General features: G+C 40.3%; 2 protein-coding genes across 5 annotated transcripts in view; one reads left to right on the top strand and one right to left on the bottom strand.

Moving 5' to 3' along the window:
• The window catches only part of LOC143927808 (inter-alpha-trypsin inhibitor heavy chain H3-like), a 122,523-nt gene extending 113,239 nt beyond the window's left edge, over positions 1-9,284 (top strand). For both annotated transcript variants that reach the window (XM_077452187.1, XM_077452188.1), the window contains 3 exons: positions 2,227-2,399; positions 5,069-5,180; positions 8,465-9,284. In XM_077452187.1, coding sequence (XP_077308313.1) covers positions 2,227-2,399; positions 5,069-5,180; positions 8,465-8,603 — 424 coding nt within the window. In that variant the 3' untranslated portion in view covers positions 8,604-9,284. The remainder of the gene's footprint in view (positions 1-2,226; positions 2,400-5,068; positions 5,181-8,464) is intronic.
• A 1,859-nt stretch (positions 9,285-11,143) lies between these two features.
• Positions 11,144-24,494, bottom strand: part of HDAC11 (histone deacetylase 11) — a 46,193-nt gene continuing 32,842 nt past the window's right edge. For all 3 annotated transcript variants that reach the window (XM_077452190.1, XM_077452189.1, XM_077452191.1), the window contains 3 exons: positions 19,404-19,500; positions 14,997-15,175; positions 11,144-12,703 (listed from right to left, as the gene is read on the bottom strand). In XM_077452190.1, coding sequence (XP_077308316.1) covers positions 12,518-12,703; positions 14,997-15,175; positions 19,404-19,500 — 462 coding nt within the window. In that variant the 3' untranslated portion in view covers positions 11,144-12,517. The remainder of the gene's footprint in view (positions 12,704-14,996; positions 15,176-19,403; positions 19,501-24,494) is intronic.

Here is a 24,494-nt window from a genome sequence, read left to right as displayed (position 1 = left end):
GACTGCAGTGTTACAAGAGACTGTTGTCATGATACCACAGACTGGCATGTTTCTACATATAACAATCACAAGAGACTGCCATATTGCTCAATCCTGCCATATTCCCAAATTCTGCTGCCACAAGAAATCACCATCTTTTAAAAGATCACTGCATTAAAAGAAACTGATCTCAAAAAGTCTACTAAATTCTCAGTTTGCCTCCAGTGTAAGAAGGCAATGCCCTTTTTGGCTCCCAGACCACCTACAACTGCAAGGTTCCCAGGCATCTCCCGGGGCTCCATTGTCTGTGCTATAATGTTATGTCCAGACTTCAGAGGATGCCTACAACTTCTACAATTACAGTGGTGTTAGAAGCTTCATTTTAGAGAGCTGGTAGTGCTGGCATTGCAGAAGCAGATTTAACCACTTGCCAACCGCCCGTCGTTGTTATATGTCAGCTGTTTGAAGAGAGATATCGTTGTTATGGTAGCAGCTAGCTTCCATAACCCCGAGTGGGCGATCGGCTTTCAGATAAAAGTGGTCTCTGTGGCGGATTCGCCCCAAGATCACTTTTATCGGTGGCAGGAGAGGCCCCCCTCCCGCTGCTCTCTGGTGCCCTCTGCCGCTTACCAGAGCCACCGACAGTGGTGGAGGTGATCGGGTCCACTCTTCTCTGTGGTATGGAGCTGAGTGAGGGGAAGATGGCCCCCATCCAGCTCCATACCATTGCAGGGGAGAAGTAATGTCAAAACTTCACTTGCGTCCATATCTCTTAAAGGGACATTTTTTTATTTTTTTTATTGAATTTTAGTGTAAATATGAGATCTGAGGTCTTTTTGACCCCAGATCTCATATTTAAGAGGTCCTGTTATGCTTTTTTTTTTCTATTACAAGGGATGTTTACATTTCTTGTAATAGGAATAAAAGTGATAAAAACAATAATAAACTGCGCTCAGGTCTAAACACAAAAACCAAATAAAAAACAGAAAAAAGGGGGGCTGCAGCTCAAAGTGGGATACACACACAAAACAATCATAAAAATAAGGGCTTAGGAGCTGTGCACAGGCACCATTAAATAACCAAATTAATATAAATTAAATTGCATCACACAGAGATTGATTAAATATTGAAATATATGACTCTAAATCCTCAAATTGTTCTCATTGATCGACACTAAATTTGCTTAAAAAATTACTTTAAGGTAACAGTCCATCAAAAACTGCAGATATGGGTCCTATGTATAAGTTTTTAACATGACACCACGGTGATTCCACACGAAACACAGCAAGCAAGTGCTCGTCACCGAGAAGTGAATGCGCTTACCAGACGGTAAAACAAATGAAACTTCAATTATGAACCATCCACATCGTTACTGGTACACCGGAACATATCGATCGACCTTCCACCAGTAACTACAGCGTCACTTTAATCACACAGGATCCCCAATCCCAAACGGATAATGCACATTACCCCCCAGGTGACACATTTTGTGTATTACTTCCAAGTGGTGACGGTGTATAGAATAATACTCCAGTAGAACTCTTTTCAATTGAACCATTGGAATAAAAGTGACACAATAAAAAAATATATTTAACGCGCCCCGTCCCACAAGCTTGCGCACAGAAGGGAACGCATCTGTGAGTAGCACCCACATATGTAAACGGTGTTCAAACCACACATGTGAGGTAGTGTCACGATTGTTAGAGCGAGAGCAATAATTCTAGCCCTAGAACTTCTCTGTAGCTCAAAACATGCAACCTGTAGAATTTTTTAAACATCACATTTTTTAAACATTTAAAAATATGGAGATTTTTAAGGGTAAAAGTTTGTCACCATTCAACGGGCGGGCACAATTTTGAAGTGTGGCATGTTTGGTATCAATTAACTCGGTGTAACATCATCTTTCACAATATAAACAATAATTGGGCCAACTTTACTGTTTTCTTATTTTTTAATTCAAAAAAATGTATTTCCCCAAAAAAGTGCGCTTGTAAGAATGCTGCGCAAATACGGTGTGACACAAAAGTATTACAACGACCGCCATTTTATTCTCTAGGGTGTTAGAAAAAAAATATTTAATGTTTAGGGGTTCAACGTAATGTTCTAGCAAAAAAAAAAACAGTTTTAAGCCAGTAAACATCAAATCTCAAAACGAGTGGTTAAAGAAGGTCATGGTTTTGGGGGGCTGGTAGCGAAAAGTTTTTGTACATGTGCATACTTATTGTTATGTCTTTTTTATATTTGCAGATTTAGCTTTGCAATAAGCAATAAAAAGAGTGTAAAGTTTTCTTTTGGAGAAGGGGCAACATTTGAAATTGTTCTCCATAAAGTTTGGGCAGGCAATCCTGTACACAGAGATTACTTAGGATTCTACACTCTGAATGACCATGCATTTTCTGAAGGAGTCCATGGATTGTTAGGTAAGGGATTGTTTGTTTTGTTCCACAGCTTCTTATATACAGTGGTGTGAAAAAGTGTTTGCCCCCTTCCTCATTTCCTGTTCCTTTGCATGTTTGTCACACTTAAGTGTTTCGGAACATCAAACCAATTTAAACAATAGTCAAGGACAACACAAGTAAACACAAAATGCAATTTGTAAATGAAGGTGTTTATTATTAAAGGTGAAAAAAAATCCAAACCATCATGGCCCTGTGTGAAAAAGTGATTGCCCCCCTTGTTAAAACATACTATAACTGTGGTTGTCCACACCTGAGTTCAATTTCTCTAGCCACACCCAGGCCTGATTATTGCCACACCTGTTCACAATCAAGGCATCACTTAAATAGGAGCTGCTTGACACAGTAAGGTCCACCAGAAGATCCTTAAAAGCTACACATCATGCCGAGACCCAAAGAAATTCAGGAACAATTGAGAAAGAAAGTAATTGAGATCTATCAGTCTGGAAAGGGTTATAAAGCCATTTCCAAAGCTTTGGGAATCCAGCGAACCACAGTGAGAGCCATTATCCACAAATGGCGAAGACATGGAACAGTGGTGAACCTTCCCAGGAGTGGCCGGCCGCCCAAAAATACCCCAAGAGCGCAGCGACGACTCATCCAAGAGGTCACAAAAGACCCCACAACAACGTCCAAGGAACTGCAGGCCTCACTTGCCTCAGTTAAGGTCAGCGTTCATGCCTCCACCATCAGGAAAAGACTGGGCAAAAATGGCCTGCATGGCAGAGTTCCAAGGAGAAAACCACTGCTGAGCAAAAAGAACATCAAAGCTCGTCTCAATTTCTCCACAACACATCTTGATGATCCCCAAGACTTTTGGGACAACATTCTGTGGACCGATGAGACAAAAGTGGAACTCTTTGGAAGGTGTGTGTCCAAGTATATCTGGCGTAGAAGGAACACTGCATTTCATAAAAAGAACATTATACCAACAGTAAAATATGGTGGTGGTAGTGTGATGGTCTGGGGCTGTTTTGCTGCTTCAGGACCTGGAAGACTTGCCGTGATAAAAGGAACTATGAATTCTGCTGTCTACCAAGAGATCCTGAAGGAGAATGTCCGACCATCTGTTCGTGTACTCAAGCTGAAACGAACTTGGGTTCTGCAGCAGGACAATGATCCTAAACACACCAGCAAGTCCACCATCGAATGGCTGAAGAAAAACAAAATGAAGACTTTGGAGTGGCCTAGCCAAAGTCCTGACCTGAATCCTATTGAGATGTTGTGGTATGACCTTAAAAAGGCCGTTCATGCTCGAAAACCCTCTAATGTAACTGAATTAGGACAATTCTGCAAAGATGAGTGGGCCAAAATTCCTCCAGGACACTGTAAAAGCCTCATTGCACATTATCGCAAACACTTGGTTGCAGTTGTTGCTGCTAAGGGTGGCCCAACCAGTTATTAGGTTTAGGGGGCAATCACTTTTTCACACAGGGCCATGATGGTTTGGATTTTTTTTCACCTTTAATAATAAACACCTTCATTTACAAATTGCATTTTGTGTTTATTTGTGTTGTCCTTGACTATTGTTTAAATTGGTTTGATGTTCCGAAACACTTAAGTGTGACAAACATGCAAAGGAACAGGAAATGAGGAAGGGGGCAAACACTTTTTCACACCACTCTATGTTGGTTGTCTTGATTGTTATAGCAGTAGCCATAATAAGCTGTGAAAAATTTTGTAAACTAAAGGAACAAAATCATCAAATGTATGTGAAAACAGTTGAAAAGACCATCAATTATATAATGCTAATGAGATGCAGCAACTACGCACCAGCATCAAGACATGAATCATTCCACATGTGTCTAGTTTAGCAAAGCACCATGAGAGCCGGTTCACACAGGGGCGGCTCAGATCTGACCTCAGGTCGCCCCTAGTCGCCTTAAGTTGTGCTACATGTAAAAATCAATGTAAGTGAACGAGAGCCGTCTTAATGCACACTACTGAAGTCGCTCCAACTTCAGAAAAGGTTCCTGTACTACTTCTATCCGACTTGTACCCATTAATTTCAATGGAGGTCGCCTCCAAGTCGGATCTCCGTCTATACGGAGGCGACTCTCACAGAATTATCAGCTCTCAAAAGGGAACTCCACGCCAAATTTATTTTAAAAAATTGGCGTGGGTTCCCCCTCCGAGAGCATAACAGGCCCTTAGGTCTGGTATGGATTTTAAGGGGAACCCCCTATGAAAAAATGGCAGGGGGGTCCCCCCCAGATGCATATTCGAGCACACTACCCGGCCGGCCAGGAAAGGGGGTGGGGACGAGCGAGCGCTCCTGAGCCGTACCAGGCCGCGTGCCCTCAACATGGGGGGGTGCCTTGGGGAAGGGGGGGCTTCAAGGCCCCCCCACCCCAAAGCACCTTGTCCCCATGTTGATGAGGACAAGGGCCTCTTCCCGACAACCCTGGCCGTTGGTTGTCGGGGTCTGCAGGCGGGGGGCTTATCGGAATCCGTGAGCCCCCTTTAATTATCTAAAAAGCCCTTGGAGGTTTAATGCTGGGCTCAATGAATAAAAGTCTCTTGCTAATCCATTCAACGGATTATATGAATTCTGTCATATGAATTATGGTATATATTTTCTAAAAGAGTTTCAGAGTGATTTCTAAATTCAATTATTCTGTTTAATCCTAAAGGACAATTTTTTCATGGAGTCGACTATGAAATTTCTGATATTCATAGCACCGATGACCCCAGAAAACCAGATGCCACCATGAAAGTAAAGAATAAGCTGCTAACTGTGACAAGGTAAAAAAAAATGGTTCCTTCCTGGCCATCTTAATGTTTATTCCTGACCAAGACCCTTTTTTTTAAGAGTTAAGTAAACATTTTAGATAAATTATGGAATAGTTAACTTCAATGTCAATTTTTTATTGATGTCTGTGTCCTTGCAGCAGAGAACAACCCTCACTGTTTGTCCTGGCAGCCATTTTTACTGGGACCCAAATTGATGGAAATTCCAATATTTTAAGGTTTTTACTGGAGAGAGTATATTTCAATGGGGATGCCTATTTTGGCAACCACTGTAGAGAGTTCCTCTTAGTTCCTGCTTTGTCTGCAGGAAAGAACGTGAAGAGAATTCTTCCCAAGGGGACACATGCAGAAAAAAATCAAATCTCACAGGTTTTTAACCATTCCCTACTTTAACCCAAAAAACAAAAAATGTTGAGTTTAATTATACTTTAAGGGTACATGAATTGGATGCTTGATGATAATAAGGATGGGTGTTTAAGGATGATAACAATAATTAGAAAGGACAGATGATCAGAATATTGGGTCTCCTATAACTTTGAATTCTATGTAGACTAAAAAATTCTAAGGAATCAGTACATAAAATATATAACGCTGTTTCTGAGGAACTCTACCAGATTTCAACACAGTAGCAAACTTTTACCAAATAAAAATGACAGACCATACAGTAAGTGAATTTCAGCTGGTTCCTAACAAAGTGTCTGCAATTCGATCAGTGGGTGGTCCTCCACTCAGCCCACTGTCCGCTGAAAAATTGAAGGAGCTGGATGGAAATTTGTCTGCTGAACAGTGCCTATATCTATTTGGATGCATGTCCTGTTTAGATATTTTGATGGTGTTATGTTGGCTGTCAGAACACAATGGTTATAGCAGGAGGTTTGTCCAGCCACACAGTTTAATATGAATGAAGGATGCTGTTAGATCTATTTTGTTCAGCTCACTGGTTGAATAAAAGAGGTTTGTGGACATTTGCCCAACTTTACTGCTAATATTAAAAAGATGATTTGCCCTACTTACTACACCTCCTTCTTTTACTGACTGCCTTTCATTATTACCACAATTATTTAGTACATGATAAACAGAGCGGTAAGGGTTATAGTCTTTTTGGCAAAGCTATGCAGAAAAGGAGCTTAGAATTGACAATTATGGTCTGTATTAATTTGGTTATTCACACTAAAATATATTAATCCATTTCTTTATAACTTAACATAACATAACATTAAAAAAAAAACTGTATTTAAAAATATGTAATCACATTTGTATTTCTGTATATGTCCCTTTTGTGGAGATTATACTTAATTTCCTATAGTCTCTGGAACAGGACATAAGAGATGATCCCTCCATCAAATGCACAAACCTCAAAGAAAGAACTCTTTTATTTGCATGAGGAAGATTTGAACTTCTCTTGGTTTTTGTTTACTGTCTGTGATGCAGTTAACAAGATTCCCCTCCCTGTACAGGCACTTGAGCATGAAGTGATGACACAGCCATGCTCTTTTTTTTAAAAAGTGACAGCTTGTACATCAAACTTTTCCCTGTACTGCTGTCACAGGAAGAGGGGGGGAACAGCGAGTGGCTGCAGCAGTAGGAACATGTTACATGTTCCACCCTAAAAACGGGTGTAACATGTAACATGTTCACAAAGGTGAACTTATCTTTTACATATTCATAATTTATATTTTTGGTATATATGGCTAACAGCCAGTAAATAAGCTTTGAAACAAGCTGTCACTGACCTCTCTAGCTGCAGCCACTTTGAAGCAAATTTGTAAAATATACAGTAGCACTGAAGTCTTTATGTCTTAGCAGTTCTGCTCACTTTTCCAGCAATGATGTGGCAAACTTTCAGCCTTGTAACCTCATGTTCAGACTTTTCGTAACCTTGTCCTTAGTATGAATATAGCCTCCTGCAGAGATGAAAGTTCATACCTACATCTACTGCTTCCACTGATCTCCATTGTATTGCAAAGATATAGCTGAAGTAATAAGAATTTGCAGCATCCAGCAATACCAGGAGTGTCAGATTCCTGGTTATCTGATACACTCTTTCTTCCCGCTGGCTTCTACACCTTTACAGGACACAATATAGTAGGGGTTAGCAGATTGAAATACAGAGCACAATGAAGGACCAGACACTGACACAAAAACATACAGAAATGTGTTGCATGCTAAATATTATTCAGCAGCAGCATATCTAAAATATAGCAAATTGGTAGCACAAAAAGTAGGAAAGGTAAGCATGCACTCTCTTCTTTGCATGAAAGACTAATTAATTAATTAATTAATTAATTAATTAATCTAGCTGCAGGGGAAATCTATAGTGCCTGCAGCTACAGAGGTCAGCGAATTCTCAGTTGAAAATTAATTTACTACTTGTTAAATGTATTGAACCAATATTTATTTATGTTAATAATCTTATAGGGCTTGGGTATTAATGTACCTATCATTTTGATATAACATAGGCCATAATCAGATGGAGGTTAAAGTGGTGTTCTACACACCAAAAAAAAAAAAAATAATGCTTAAAATTCCTAAAAAAAAAAAAAAATTGGGAAAAAAAAATGTTTGAACTCACCTCTGAATGCCTGTTGCTAGGGGGTCCCTCGTAGTCTGCCTCCTTCAGTGCCTAGGCTCCTGACGTCACTTCCCCTCAGTGCAGGAAGGGCTCAGCTCTGCCCCCTCCCTCCTGTCAGTCATCTGGGACATGTGGCAGGTCCCAGATGACTGCGTCATCATGGCACGCGGCACCGCTCACGCATGCGCAGTGGGTGCGCGGCAGTAAAGCCACAGTCGGGTGCCCAGAGTTGCAATGCTGGAGCGGCCGAGAGGAGCGGGGGGGCGAGCGGGGCTTCGTTGCCCCGCATCGCTGGACCCTGGGACAGGTAAGTGACCGATTAGTAAAAGTCAGCAGCTGCAGTATTTGTAGCTGCTGACTTTTCTTCTTTTTTTTTTTTCAGGGAAAGTGGGCTTAGCCTTTGAAAAAAAAAAAGTTCCTTTTAGCAGTTAAAGCTAGTCTTGTTTTGCAATAGAACTGTGCCACAAACACTGCTATGAACTTTCTAAAGAGAAGAATTTACTAAAGCTGGAGAGGGCAAAATCTGGTCCAGCTCTGCTTAGAAACCGCTTCCAGCTTCCAGGTTTTATTGTCAAAACTTAATTGAACAAGCTGAAGTTAGAAGCTGATTGGCTACCATGCACAGCCGCACCAGATTTTGCACTCTCCAGTTTTAGTAAATCAACCTCACAGTTTTCATTCATTGTTGTGATTATTTTAATTTCAGGGGTATAAAAAGAGACTACAGAGATGGCAACACCGATAACAGTGAGGTTCCTTGTTGGTTTGTACATAATAATGCAGAAGGACTGATTGATGGAAACGCTACAGATTACATTGTACAAGATATCTTCAGCATTGTTTAAAACAATATACATTTCAGGCCCTGCTGTATGATTCAGTATTATCTTCTGTTAGACAAAATGACTTATCAATATTCTATGTACTGAGTTAACTAGACCAATGTAAGAAAGCTTTTTAATAACTGTGAGCAGTGCTGTGACCTTGTTACCTATGTTATCTATACCCTGCTGTGCCATGTAAATGCTGTTATTAGTGCAGAAATTGCCTCACAGTGGTACAGCAGAGCGCATGCTGTTTTTACTGCTCTTCTGATGCCACCAGGAATTGCTCCTACACTGTCTGCGACAGCTACAGTATTTAAAGCTGGCCATAGATGAGTATTTTTTTTTTGTTCAGTTTTTTGGTGGGCTAAGCGAAAAAAAATTAACTGATTTCTGCATCCACCTAGATTGTGTAGATGGAGGAATCTCTCCACCGGGTCATTGTACTCTTTCAGCAAGACTTGCTGCTGTCAGAATACACTGATCAGCAGGTGCAGCCAGGTGGATGCAGCTTCTGATCAGCAAGAGTTTTTTAGAATGTCCCTTCAACAAAAATCAATCAAGGGACAGCCACTTACTGATCAAAATGCGTCCCATACCGGCTGAACTGGATTCATTCTGCGACCAGCTTAAGACATGATGCTCAGCTGGCTGAGTGACAATTTAATTATAATACTTACTAAATAAATATATTTGTGCTAAGTTTGTGTTTGTGTGTTTCTTGTAAATATAGTAACATTTTTAAAGCGGAGCTCCACCCGATTTAAACATATAATCTAAAATGCATATACTAACTTTTAGCTATCCAAAACGGTAGTTTTTTTTTTTTTACAGTACCTTTTTTTTTTCTGCTGACATGCTGGACTTCCCGGTGTATGTGATTGCGGATATGGGCAGGGATATTGTGGCTATTTCGCAATATCCCCTATCTGCACTGTCTCCTGGGAGCTTTTGTCATAGTTCCCAGGAGTCAGTGCGGCGGCCTGAGCTGTTGTCTGCGCTCCGAATTGAAGTCACTGCGCATGCGCGAGATCGAAAGAACAGCGCGCAGTGCATGCTGGCTCTAAAGTGACACATTATCCCGGAAGAGGATGCCTGTGGGCTTCACATGCCCACAGGCAAGATGAAAACCGCAGAGCAGATACTATATAACTTCATTTATATAGCTAAAATCGATATGGTAAGGACTTATAAAATGGGACAAGTGAGTACTAATTATGATTAATTTAATCAATGTCATTGCATTTAAAAAAAAAAACTATTTAGGCAGTGGAGCTCCACTTTAAGATCAAGTTGAAGCAGAATTTCAGTTTGTATTTCTTAAAAAAATACCAAACAACTAGCATAAGCACCTGAATGTGTAAATACATCACCCTCCTATACAGCATTATTCATACTGGGATAGAAAGGAGCAGCCATTAAAAGCTAATCAGAATCTGCTGCATGCACAGGAGTTCACTGGGAACATGCAGATGGGAGGAGAGAAAATAGTTGTGCACCTACCTTTTGTTTTTCTGCTCTTTCAGTTTAAAATCAGAAAGCTATGGTGGGTAGGTGACACAACCTTAAAACTATCATAGAGAGTGCTGTCACATTCCTGACTGTGTAGAATTGTACATCACAGAGGTGGCTGGACAGAATTAGACATCATGGGAGATATGTTCACTTTTGTATATTTCATCTGCTTTTTTTAAACTGATTCATTTTTTCCCACGTAGGACTTAGAACAGGTTCACTAATATGCCAACCTCTAGCTACACAAAGTAACCTTCTGTTGCTCCCTCGCTACTCCTTTTTTTTTGGGGGGGGGGGGGACATGTCACTCATTTCTCTCCATCCCTTGTGACATTTCTAGTGGTGACAGACTGCCCAGGTACCTAGCTCTGTCATATGAGGCAGGGAGGGAGTCCCTATTCCTGTGTAAACTGCAAGACAAGACTTTTCAAATATTAAAATGGAAATATGTTGTGTGATTGGATTAGATGCAAAGGGTTTTTAAGTGGTAAGAAACTGCACTAGAAGAATGAGGCTGTGTGTCCCAGTCCAGACAGGAGGATTGGCTATCCCTTGGAGTAGTCAATGCAGGGCTCTTGTCTGCCAGGCGCCATCAGTGGTAAAACACAGGGGACTGAGAGAATGTATTCTCTGTTGTGAGTTGCCATTGCCAAATGTGAGTTGCCATTGCCAAATGTGAGTTGCCATTTAAGGTGCTGACTTTTAGCCCATGTTGTGTGGCAGTGCCATCTTCGCTTTCCCATCACTGTCAGTTTTCTGGTTTTGCCTGTAAAAAAAAGATAGCATTGTCCAGGCAAGGGGATCCCTTTTAGTTGTTGGGTTTTTGCTGCATTGTGGCATGAGACAAGAAGCCAAAAAAAGCAAATATCTCTGGTTTCATTTGTGTGCTAGTACAGGGCTCAGTTTGGATGCTTCTTTATTTTGCCATTGACAGCTGAGTTCTTAAACAGAGGAATTTTAGGTGGCAGGCATCAGCAGAAAGAAATAGTAAAGGTATTCAAAAATTTGAAGATTATTCTTTTTAAAAAAAAATTAAGCCACACTAATCACATTTTTACACTGTTTATTAACAAATCAATCACAGAAACAATTTATTAAGAGTTATTTTATTACAATTAGTGCCTTGTCAGTTAGTGTATTTCCTAAAGTAAGAACACTCTGTTTATTGTGCTGGTGATAGCATGTGGACACACATCTAAACTATAGATTTTAATTTAACAGAAAGACTTGCACACTGTCTAATATTTTTACTGTAGTGACCATTCTCTAGAAAATACTTTCACCTTTGCTACTGAAGTTGAGTGTTGAGGTTATAGAGCAAAATGCAACTGACCCTGTACAGTTATGATACCACAGCTGCCTTGTAGTCCAGCTCTAAAGTGCATCAGTGGGTTTAGGAAAAAGTGCATAGATCCATATGCTGCAAACAATGAAATTAAGGAAGGTCGGCACTGCCCTTTGTCAATCATAAAGCTATAGGGTATTTTTTAAGGGTAATGTTATAGGGTCACACTGTACACACTTATAAACTATTGGCCCTGGGGGTTAGTGGGCTATAGTAGCCATCACTTCCAGGAATGAACAAGTGGGTGGCTGTCCTGCGGTGGCATAAGTGATTGTCCATTTTGGAGGGCACTAACCCTCGAAGAGAGGGTACGTAGGTGGCTTTCAGGTGCTAGCTAGCTGTGTTTAGGTTTCGGAAGGAGGGTGAATAGGTGAATAGATGCATTTTACTTTAAGGCCACATTGCCACTGTGCTCCAGAGGCAGAATGCCCCCCTCTCCCAAAACCATGATGCAGAACAGGAGACATATTATGACAAATGACCAAAATGTATTACTTTATAGCAGAGTATATCATTTAAAGTCTTAAATGTGAAACTCTTGAGGTAATATCTCTCTACAGCTTTGAACCTCCCCTCCTTCCTCAATCTTTGCACACCCACATCTTATGCATGAAACTTTCTGCCAATATGTATTAGATATTTTATCTGCTAGCAATGCCATACTTCTAGGTAAACTGCATGGAGGAACATATGATACCTCCAAACCTTTAATACTGGAAGAACCTTGTGCTTATCCTCTTTTTAGCTTTATTTTACGTATTAATGCTGTTTTAACCCATTCCCTTTGATAAACAGCAGTTGCCTCCTCAACGCAAAACTTAAAATGTTTTTTAAAGTGTTTACAATACACAACTATGAATACGTGTTTTAGCTTTTCCACAAGTAACACATTTTAATATATAAAATCAGGGCACATTAGCTATAATTAATAAAAAACAGTGCTCCAGTGTTTATCAGGCTCAGTTTCTCCACACAAATACATAGTATTTTAAATGTAGTTACATTTTTTAAAACAAAAATGTAGTGTGTAAATTGCCACAAGTAGTAAGTTACATGGCAAACCAAGGTTTTTTGTTTATATCCTAGGTTCATGTGTCTCTGCCGAGGCTTTACCAATAAGGCCAAGGTTGTGCAGGTTGAGAATGGAATCCGCAATTATCCGTGCGGTTCTCTTTTGGTATCCTCCAGAGGTGACCATCAGGATAGGAATAGAGCGACTCCTGGCAATGCTGAACACAATCTCATCCCTTTTTATAATGCCCTAAATATTAAAAAATAAACAGACTTAGTTGATAAAGCAGATCTACACTTCATCTAAGTACCACAAACTGAAACATTATTTAATTTATTTTTAATATTAAAAAAAACTCACTCATCTATCTATCTCTTAATGCTTTATTTTGTTCAGAAATCACTTAAAAAAAAACACCCCTAGCATCTCTGGCCGTGACCATCTTGAGTTAGGGCAAATGATTCATGTAGCATTTACTTCCTGCAATCCATCTGTCCTTAGTTTAGACATGCAGGCTGAAGGCTGTGCTTAGCTGAGAAAACCCTGTGTCCCCTCTTGAAGACTCCTGGGATGTATGACATGATTTGCCTAGCTCTGGAAACCAGAAAGTAACTGAATAAAACATGTTTTTAAAATGCTTGTAAACCCTTATATATACCCAGTGGAGTGACTGGCCTCAGGTTATACACAGAAATCAAGCCTCCTACATAAGTTGTACCTGTTTATCTGCAATTTTCTTTTCTCTACAGCTATTCAAAGTCCAGGATGTATAAAGCTTGTCAGTGTTCAGGTAGAGAGCTGGATTACACACTGCAGAGCTCAGAGAGAGCTCTCAGAGTTGATTGGAGGGAAGGGGCACCCCCCTTCACACAGCACACAGGAACAGAGTGAGGCTGTCAATCATAAGCTGTGTGCTGGAGTTCCCTCTTCTTTCACCTTTTTTCTCCTCTCAGGAAAACTTGTCAGAAGTGATATGATATAGTTTCCTATCTATTTACTAATACCAGCAGCATAATGATTAAAAATAGTCAATGCCCATTGAGAGAGTGAAGTTCAGCTTAAGGCAAACGTCAGTTATCAGGGTTAAAGAGATAGGAAGGTTTTACATAATTCTTTAAGTGAAATATACTGTGCTAAAAGTATAAGCCATGATAATTTGGATAAACGATTCTGTAATTTGTGTTTTAATATGAAAAGAGTAGAGAAGGAATTTACCCCCTTTTAGGTCTTAAAGAGAGATCTCCTTAAATGAACCATGTCATAGTCCAAAACATTTTGCAACAGTAGTTCCATGTAAGAGAAGACAATAAACTCACTGCTTAGGGGGCCCATGCCTTTTACCTTAGGTGTTGTAATTACTCCCTCCAACCCTTATGTCACTGTTATGTCCTGTAGTGATGTAGGAGTCAGAATAGGGAACACTGCGCCGGGGGTATGTCTGATTACAGGAGATTGGGATCTTGGCACTCTGTGAGAGCATCAGTCCTGATCTCCAGCTTCCTCCTGGTTCAGGCCAGCTTAATAGAAGGCTGCAGCAATAATTAGTGGGAATGCTTCTGCAGTCCCACTATTGTTATTGTTTTTTTTATTTATTAATCATCATCATCATCTTTTTATTATTCCGTATGTTTTTTGGCTCTGCGTAACTTCTGCATACTTTCGGCTATTAAAGCCATTCAACTTTTAGAATGTTCAGCTCTTTCAGCTGATGTGTGCTCTCCTTCAACTTTTTTTCTACTATTTACACTTTTTAAAATATTAAGCTTTTTAACACTTTTTTTAACATTAAAGTCAATGAGAGCAGGCTTAAAATCCGTAAAATCTTCTTCCGTTGCCAAAAGTTTCAGCTCCTTCATACTTTCACCTACAGATGCCAAACAAACTTTAAAATGTTCACAAAATATTCAGCTATCTGGCTATATCTTTTGATATCTTTTATAGTTTTTGTGAAAAAGCTGTTTAAGTTTAGTGATAATTTCAGAAAATGTCATTAAATTTAGGGCAGCCAGGCTTGTGTTGTCTGTTTTTTTTTTCCATGGTTACCAACACTTCTTATACACAGTGATGGGCAGTGGAGGAGAGCACAGACACACCATGTTCTGATTTATAATAGAGGAATATGATGGGCAGTTTTGATGGGGGCAATATGATGGGGCAGTTTTGATGCTATTCAGCATTCCCATGCATTTTCTCCAGGAAATGCATTTTCTAGTAAATTATAATACATTTATGACAAAAGAAAAGACTTACACATATGTAGATTTGTACCCAGCATGACTGCATTAGAACAATAAAATAGTTCAAGTGGGCTCTAAATGCCTATGAAGAAATTTCTAGAGGGTAAATAATCTACTGGTCATTTTTGTTTGCTGAGCATTCTAGTGGATTTGCTATGGGAATATACAACACCAGTAGGCTGCAGTCGGCTATCAGGAAATGATTTGTAATACTTAGCATACTGTATTTCCTTATGTACACTATCTAATATCATGCAAGTTTATATGTGATGTGTGTGTATTATAGTTGAAATTATAACACTTACTTGAGGGGAAATGGAGAGACCTCCAAGTGGATCTCCATCCAGTATATCAGTCCCTGCATTGTAGACTATTACATCTGGGGTCACCTCATTTAGAGCTCCTTTCACATGTGTTTCCACTTTTTCTAGGTATTCCTTGTCCTCTGTGCCCCAGTCCAATTCAATCTTCCTTTTTATTGCTCCTGCATAGTTTGAAGTGTGAAATTCATGTTTTAAAAGAGAGATTTCTCCTGAAAGTCTTACAGCAACCAATATTCTACCTGCATTTTCTAACCTACAATAAAAGCATAGTCAGAATCTAACTGCTAACTATGAAAACTTCCACTATTTTAACCCTGTCTACTAAAATTCAGCATACAAAATTTTTATTGTTACTAATATTACCAAATCAGGTTTGAGCTCTTTAGATCAGCATTGATTGTAAATGTTTAAAGTAAATCTAGACATTAATGATCAGATCATCTACAAAGTAGTATTAAACCCTCAGTGTTTTTTTTTTGTGTAGCATGTAGAGCACAATAGAATAAACATTTCCTAGTAAACTATTTGTCAAAATTTTGACCCCAACACTTGCAGTTTACAACTTTGCAACAGTGAAGTCTCAGGAAAGTCTATTAGCTTGGAGAAGGGGGAGAAGAGAAGGCAGGAGCAGGGGGAGTGCCCTGGCATCCAAGGCCAGTGATGGTGAACCTTGGCACCGCCAATGTTTTGGAGCTACATTTCCCATGATGCTCAACTACATTGCAGAGCGCATGAGTATCATGGGAAATGTAGTTCCAAAACATCTGGGATGCCAAGGTTCACCATCACTGTCCCAGGCTATAGTGTTGTGTGTTTCTGTTAATGCACACTGCATAGGGAAACATCGCTCTAGTCTTGGAATGCAAGAGTGACTCTGTAGGATGCTGCAACAGAGTGGCCACTCTGAAACAGGAAACCTGGGCTAGCAGTCATGGCATCCGCTTAAAATGGAACAAAGGTAGGAATTTAAAAGCTGCAGCTGCATGCTTAGTAAATATATCAGCTACTAAAAGTGTTTAAAAAAAACTGGGGGTTTAATATTACTTTAAAAAACAACCTGCAGGCTAAACATATTCGCTTGAATTGCATGAGCAAGGTCTGCTCTGTCAATGTTTTATAAAACTTGTTATCTTTCAGCTACTAAATACTTGTAGCAGTATCAATGTACAGAGCCCTGTATTTTTTTTACATTACTTCTTATATTAAGCCCCATACACACTAACAGTTTTTCTGCTGAGTTTTTCCTTCAGATTTACCAAAACCATATAATATGAGGTCAAACCTTAGGAGTGTATGCAATCAGACAAGCCCTTGCACTACATGGCTTTGGTAAATCTGAAGGAAAAACTCAGCAGAAAAACTGATAGTGTGTATGGGGCTTTACTGTTACTCACTGGTTGTAAAGGCTACATGTTTTTTTTACCTTAAAGCGGAGGTCCACCCTAAAGTGGACCTTCCGCTCATCGGAACCCCCCCCCCCCCTCCGGTGCCACAATCGGCACCTTTCAGGGGGGTGCAGTTACCTGGATAATCCAGGTAACTGCACCCACTTCCGGGATAGCTCTCTGCGGAAAGGGGCGTAACTTACGCCCCTTTCCGCAAGTGCCCGCCCCTTCCCGCAAGTGCCCCGCTGCCTGCTGGGAAACACACAGATCCCAGAGGCAGCGGGGAGCGTCCTTATTGCGCAGCGCGATTCGCGCATGCGCAGTAGGGAACCGGGAAATGAAGCCGAAAGGCTCCATTTCCTGATTCCCATACCCAAGATGGCGGCGGCAGGACCCGACAGACGACCTAGAGATCGGCTTCGGGTGCCGACATCGCGGGCGCGCTGGACAGGTAAGTGTCACTATTTTAAAAGTCAGCAGCTGCAGTATTTGTAGCTGCTGGCTTTTAAAAAAAAAAAAAAAACGCGGAGTCCCGGTGGACTCCCGCTTTAATGTATTCATTGCATTATGGTAAAAAAATGTCCCAGCATTTGTATTGTCCCCTTCCCCAAATACTTTCCCTCACTCAATCCACCGCTGTGCCCATCTGTGGCATCTTTCTCCTCTCTCTCATTCATTTACAGGACAGATACAGCAGTGAGAGCCATTGGCCTCTGCTGCTGTCAATCAAATCCTGTGAGGGGCTGGGACTGAGCCATGTTGTGTGTGTATAGATGCACACAGCCCAACTTGAGAGCGAGCCTACAGGTGTGCATCCGTAGAAAGCTGCTTGCTATGGTGACACACCAAGAAGAAGAGCCAGGAATGCCAGCAGGGCCCCCCAGAAGAGGAGGTTCGAGGCCACTGTCATTATCATGTGCAATAATAGCAGGCAAGTATGAACCTGTTATTTTAATGAAATAAAAATACTTTACAATCACTTTAGCTGCACAGTTCTGTTGTGCACATTAGACCCCTTTCAAACTGAAGTGTTTTTGCACTAAAAATAGTACCTGAAAAGTACCTGAAAACTGCTTCCCATTCATTTCAATGCATGCTTTCACATTGGGACGGTGCGCTGGTGGGCTGGTGCAAAATGTCATGCAAGCAGAAGCTTTAGGGCATATTTGAAGTGCTTTAAAAAGCACCGCAAAAACGCTCCTTCCACTGAAATGAATGGGAAGTGCTTCCAAAGCGGTGCAAAAGCACCGTAAAATGGCTTTCCTTTTAACATGGAGGAACAGTTAAAAATAACTTTCATGTCTTAATAAACCCCAGAAAATAATGACTAGATTTATATGTCATGGTACATTAGCATGAAGAGTAAGTTCTGATATCTGAATAAAAAAAAAGAATTAGTCAGATAACGATATGAATCATTCATTGGTATGCATCCACATTTGTGATAATTAAAATGATCACAAATGTGATAATTTGTGATAATTAATTTGTTATATTTTTGCATAACCTCAGTTGTGAGTGGTTCCCTTAACCTAATGCCAACGGACTCTATACCGATCCCTAACTGTAGCCTACGTCAAACCCTTTTCCCCATAGCCTACGTCAAACCTTTTCCCCACACCAAATTGGTTGTGGGGAAAACTTTGACTATGACCTTGACTATTGTCATACTCCTAACTCTAGTAACACAAAAAATAAATTTAAGACAATACATTTTAAATAACTGGCTTCAAAATGTCAAACTGCGCTAAGGTGTTTCTTGTGTTCCTGTAGAGTTTCATGTAATTTGATGGGCAACAGACTTGAGTGCCATTTTAAGACAGCGCTTGTGGTCCCCAGAGAGATTTTTTTTATATCTATGGTAAAAACTTAATGTATAGTTGATGCATTAAAGCAAACGCCCCTAAACTGCTAACATTAGGTATATTGATTTAGTAGAACACATGAATATTGTTATTTGCTCCTTTTAAGAGTAAGTAAATTCCTATACATAATTTGTACCTATAGGTTTACCTATATATACACTGTAAATATCTCTTAAACATACACGTTTAGGAGATATTTAAATGACATGCAGCCGATTTTGTAATCGGCATATACGCTCTGAAGGAACAGCCACCTGTGCCGTTCCTTCAGATACGTGTGCCATAAATAATGGTTCCCCTGCGGGAGTGATGTCATTGTGGCTACAGCCAGTCACAGAGCCGAGTCCATGCACCCGGAAGGAGGAGATGGATGCTGTCTCCGGAGATTACATTGCATCGCTGGAGGGCTTAGTTTTCAAGTAAGTTTTATTCTAGCATATTATGCCTTCACCTTACCGGTGAAAAAAAACAAAACACACACACACACACCAACCACTGTCCACTACATTCTTGAAATCCCTTGCTGCCATTTTAAAAATATGCATAGTCCATGGGAGACTTATTGTTCCTTGGGCTGGTCCACTGTCGCCATCCACACCATACACTTTATGAGATGCGGCGTGGTTTGTTTTTTGGGAAGCCTTGGCTTTAGCCAAGAGGGCATCATTATGCCACCTGACACTCTCATTGCTAAAGCCATGGTAATGAATAAATAATAACAAACCATGTTAGATTGTCTGAGATGCATGCACAAACCCCAGAGTTGCCTCCTTTTAGTTCACACATTGCCATGGCTTCAGGAACTTTTTCCCTGTTACGTCATGAGATTTTGCCAAATCTTGCGATATGATGCAGTTTATACGAGAGTGCTCCTTGGAAGACTGATAATGTAGCCTTCCCAGGGGGAAGCAGGCTACACCACCAGTGCCTCAGGAAAGGCAAAAGTAAAAGAAGTGTAAGTTTTCTGAAATTAGGTTAGTTTTACATAAGACTATTCTCTCTACTGTTCAGCATGCAGAGCTGCATGCTGATGTGCTTTTTCAGTTTGAGGGAAATGTTTCCTTTAATAATAGCTCAAAAGCTCTGTACTGCAATATCAGATGTGGCTTAAGTTACGTTAGGGACATTACGGTACTTACGTTTTGCCATAGTATCTCCAGGGTAAATATGACGATTGTACACATCCATAATGTAGACCCTTTTATCATCAATGAAATCTCTTTCATGTCCATTCCCCTGTTCTCAACCAAGGTAAAATTAGTATCAGAAATATAGTGGATCAAAAAAAAAAAAAAAGTGACACATGCATTTAAAGCAAGTACCGTATATCTCACTGTGCAAAAGAGTATAGTTCAAACACATCAGATAGCTCCAAGATACCATAGATAAATATCAAATCTCTTTCATCGGCTATAAACCTTTACAAAAAAAATTATTCTTGCACCAACTTCTATCTTTATCATAGTTGAAGCACTTTATGGAGAAATGCCTTTTAATAAAAGAGACTTCCTAATGTCAAAGAAATACAGAACAAGAGCTTTCACTAGTTGCACAAAGTAAAGGGGTAGTACTTTACAATATATTATACAAATAACCATATTTATTGTCAGGTATTTTGCACAGTTTCCAAGCTAAACTTGTTCAAAAATTGGAAAAATAGGGAAGAGGATAAAAATTACAACTAAAAGTTTGGCCAAAATCTGGGCTCCCGGTTGGTTTAGGAATTTAAATTAGATCTAAACCCAATGACTAAAACCTCATGCTGTTACCTCAAAAGTTGTTTTCAGTTTTTTCAAATCTCCAGCTTCCAATACAATTATACCTGGTGGCCCTGCTATAAAGGTCCTTTTTCTGGCACTTCCTTTTATAGGGTGACAACTGTCTTCCAGTCCTGATCCTACATTGTCACAGTGTCACATTTACTCCTGGTGAAAGGCTGGGCCGACACACATTGCAGAGCCAGGGCCCACCATTGTACTTGTAATTGTGTAAGAAAACTAGTCCAGAGCAGTGGCTTTCAGCAGATGCTGAAGTGAGTGCAAGACAGAAAGTGGCTGAAAATTATAAATATTTAGTTTATGATAAATTGCTGAATTTGACATATCCATGTTAGAATTTCTGATTTTATTATTGCCTGTAAAAATATGCTCAATGAGAACACAAAAGGCATCTGTAAGCCCTTGTACACACGGTCGGACATTCCGACGGAAAATGTCCGATCGGACCGTGTTGTCGGATAATCCGACTGTGTGTGGGCTCCATCGGACTGTTTCCGTCGGAATATCTGACGGACAAAGTTTTAGAGCTGGGCTATAAAACTTTCCGACAACATGATCCGATCGGACTTTGTCCGATTGTGTGTAGAGAATTCCGATCGGACAAAGTGCCACGCATGCTCAGATCAAATTTCTAGACCAAAGCTATTGGCTACTAGCCTGAATGTAGTCCTGTCGTAACGAAATTACGTCATCACGTTACGTACGATCAGATTTTCCGACAACTCTGTCTGATCGTGTGTATGCAACACAAGTTTTGGACAAAATCCGTTGGACAAAATCTGACAGATTTTGTTGTCGGAATGTCCGACCGTGTGTACAAGGGCTTAGAGGTTCTATCCCTTAAGTCTACTAATAAAAGTGCTTTTCTTGCTGCCTTTGCTCCAACTGTAGATATTATTATTATGTCTAGTCTTGGCGACACAATAGATTATTGCAGAAAATATCCTCAATGTGGACAAGACACTAAAAAATAAATAAAATAAAAAACTTGACAGCGGTGCTAATCAGCATTAGTAATAGTGTATAAAATTCATAGTAGCAGTCACAATATATGTCTTGTTGCCTGAGATGCGGTGTACCATCATCCCATATTGCAACTGCTATTCCATCATCTTACTATTCTGATTAATCTGCATGTTCTGTTCTCAGATTACTGTTGCTGTTTACATTTTGATGGACAGGCACAATCCAATCTCCCCTCTGGCAGCCCAACTGGGACCTGACTCCTAGTGGGAACTGGGTGTGGTTATCTGCGTCACCTGTGATGTGGTGGAGCAATCAGAGGCGCATATGGTTATTATTTATTTTAAGGACCAGATGAAATCTGTGGAATATGCAAAACCTTGACGAAGCAATCATGCAAAACATGTTGGTTCTGCTTATCAACGCATCAGATTACGATTGTCAAGTATTGTCTCATGGTCCATCAAATACGCTATGAATATGTATTTTTATATGTTTTTGATACGATTAATAAATTTATATCTTTTTTAAAAAATTGGTGTCTTATGTGCCTACCCTATCAATAGACCTTGTCTCAATTAAAATCCAATTATTCTTTAAAGAGACTTGTCTCTTTCCTCGCCCCTCTCTTTTAATATATATATATATATATATATATATATATATATATATATATATATATATATATATATACACACATATATATATGTATATATATATATATATATATATATATATATATACACACACACACACACACATACATATAGATACATATACAGTATCTCATAAAAGCGAGTACACCCCTCACATTTTTGTAAATATTTTATTATATTGTTTCATGTGACAACACTGAAGAAATTACATGTTGCTGCAATGTAAAGTAGTGAATGTATAGCTTGTGTAAATTTGCTGTCCCCTCAAAATAACTCAACACACACAGCCATTAATGACAAAAAAAAGTGAGTACACCCCTAAGTGAAAATGTCCAAATTGGGTCCAGTTAGCCATTTTCCCTCCCCATTGTCTTGTTAGTGTTACAAGGTCTCAGGTGTATATGGGGAGCAGGTCTGTTAAATTTGGTGTTATCACTCTCACTCTCTCATACTTGTCACTGGAAGTTTAATATGGCACCTCATGGCAAAGAACTCTCTGAGGATCTGAAAAAAAGAATTGTTGCTCTATAGAAAGATGGCCTAGGCTATAAGAAGACTGCCAAGACCCTGAAACTGAGCTGCAGCACGGTGACCAAGACCATACAGTGGTTTAACAGGACAGGTTCCACTCAGAACAGGCCTCGCCATGGTCGACCAAAGAAATTGAGTGCACATGCTCAGTGTCATATTCAGAGGTTGTCTTTGGGAAATAGAAGTATGAGTGCTGCCAGCATTGCTGCAGAGGCCGAAAGGGGTGGGGGGTCATCCTGTCAGTGCTCAGACCATACGCTGCATACTGCATCAAATTGGTTTGCATTGCTGTCATTCCAGAAGGAAGCCTCTTCTAAAGATGATGCACAAGAAAGCCCGAAAACAGTTTACTGAAGACAAGCAGACTAAGGACACCATGTCCTGTGGTCTGATGAGACCAAGATAAACTTATTTGGTTCAGATGGTGTCAAGCGTGTGTGGCGGCAATCAGGTGAGGAGTACAAAGACAAGTGTGTCTTGCCTACAGTCAAGCATGACAGTGGGAGTGTCATGGTCTGGGGCTGCATGAATGCTGCCAGCACTGGTGAGCTACAGTTCATTGAGGGAACCATGAATGCCAACATACTGAAGCAGTGCATGATCTCATCCCTTTGGAGACTGCCTTGCTAAGGAAGCTGAGGGTAAAGGTGATGGACTGGCCAAGCATTTCTCCAGACCTAAGCCCTATTGAGCATCTGTGGGGCATCCTTAAACAGAAGGTGGAGGAGCACAAGCTCTAATATTCACCGGCTCCGTGATGTCGTCATGGTGGAGTGGAAGAGGACTCCAGTGGCAAGCTGTGAAGCTCCATGCGCAAGAGGGTTAAAGTGGTTGTAAACCCTTACAATCCACTTTTTACGACAGGTAAGCCTATAATAAGGCTTACCTGTAGCTACCCTGGATATCTCTTAAACCTGCACGGTTTAGGAGATATCCGATGTATCAGCATGTGCTGACGTTATCGCACACATGCACACTGAAGCAATGGCTAGAGTGCTGTTAGCAGGGACGTCATCACGGCTCCGGCCACATCGGAAGTAACTCCGGGATCGAAGTAACTCCGGGATTGAAGTCTCCGGCCGAAGCTGTGTACGGGGACCGCGGTGTGGGCTTCGATCTAAGGTGAGTATTTCATAATGACCATAATGGTGGCCACACAAAATACTGACACTTTATGCCCAGTTTGGACATTTTCACTTAGTTGTGTACACACTTTTTTTTTTTTTTTAACCAAAGATTTTTATTAGGTTTTGTATGATACAAGTATGAAACACTTGACATGGAAAGATGTATCATTATCATACACAATTAAGACAGTGTTCCGCATACTCACAAAAAAAAAGAAACAGTAGTATCCTATTAGAACTATTATAGGTTGAAAACCTCAAATGGCCTACTAGTAGACCTAGCCTGTCACCCCATACGGGTACACACTGTGAGCAGGCTTAGCGCTGGAGTAGGATTAACTGAGAATTAGTATCCTTTGACCTTACCGAGGGTCAAGGGCGATGGCACAGGTAAGTACGCATCTCATTTGTTTTAATACTTAGTACAGCAAAACTTGTTCATAAGGCATAGGGAAAACAGTAAACAAGAAACTTCAATACAACAGAGATATAGTTTCCTCTTTGGGTACTACTCCTGGGCCAAAATGGGTGATGTTACCTCTACTTACACTGCAGTTGGAAGAAACGTATTCTGAATTCTGGCAATTTCGTTTCAAGATATAATTCAACATGAATATCTATGACCTAGATCACAAATGTGGAGAGGCGTATTTGGAGGAATCCCAGGTCCCCCAGTATTTATGGAAACCCGGGGTTGCTCCTTCTTTGTATGCTAACAGCTTTTCCATAAGATATATATTGTTTACTCTGGTAATTACCTCCTCTAGAGAAGGGGGTGTGGGGGACTTCCAATGTCTTGTCAGCGAAATTCTGGCAGCATAAAGGATATTAATCACTATTTTTCGCATCACTGGAGGGAATTGCTCTATCGAGAGGCTAAGGAGAGCCAAACCTGGGTCAAGATTACACTTAGACTGTGTGATGTCTCTGATCAGGGATTCTACTTTCTTCCAATATGGGGGTGATAATTTCACAACTCCATAATATATGAAGAAGATTCCCCATGTGCTGGCAGTTCCTCCAGCACAGAGGAGCTGTGTCTGTATGCATTTTCTGGATGCGTAGTGGAGTTAGGTACCATCGGTGTAGTATTTTCTGGGCATTATCCCAGTGATCTATACAGGCAGAGGATTTCCCACTATATTTTAGTGCCGTATGCCATTGCGAGAATGAGT

Source organism: Lithobates pipiens, unplaced genomic scaffold, assembly GCF_037356315.1.
Source record: "Lithobates pipiens isolate NorthernLeopardFrog02 unplaced genomic scaffold, aLitPip1_a1.2 Scaffold_23, whole genome shotgun sequence".
NCBI lineage: Eukaryota > Metazoa > Chordata > Amphibia > Anura > Ranidae > Lithobates > Lithobates pipiens.
Note: the sequence above shows the minus strand (reverse complement) of the source record. Positions and strands in the feature narration are given on the sequence as shown.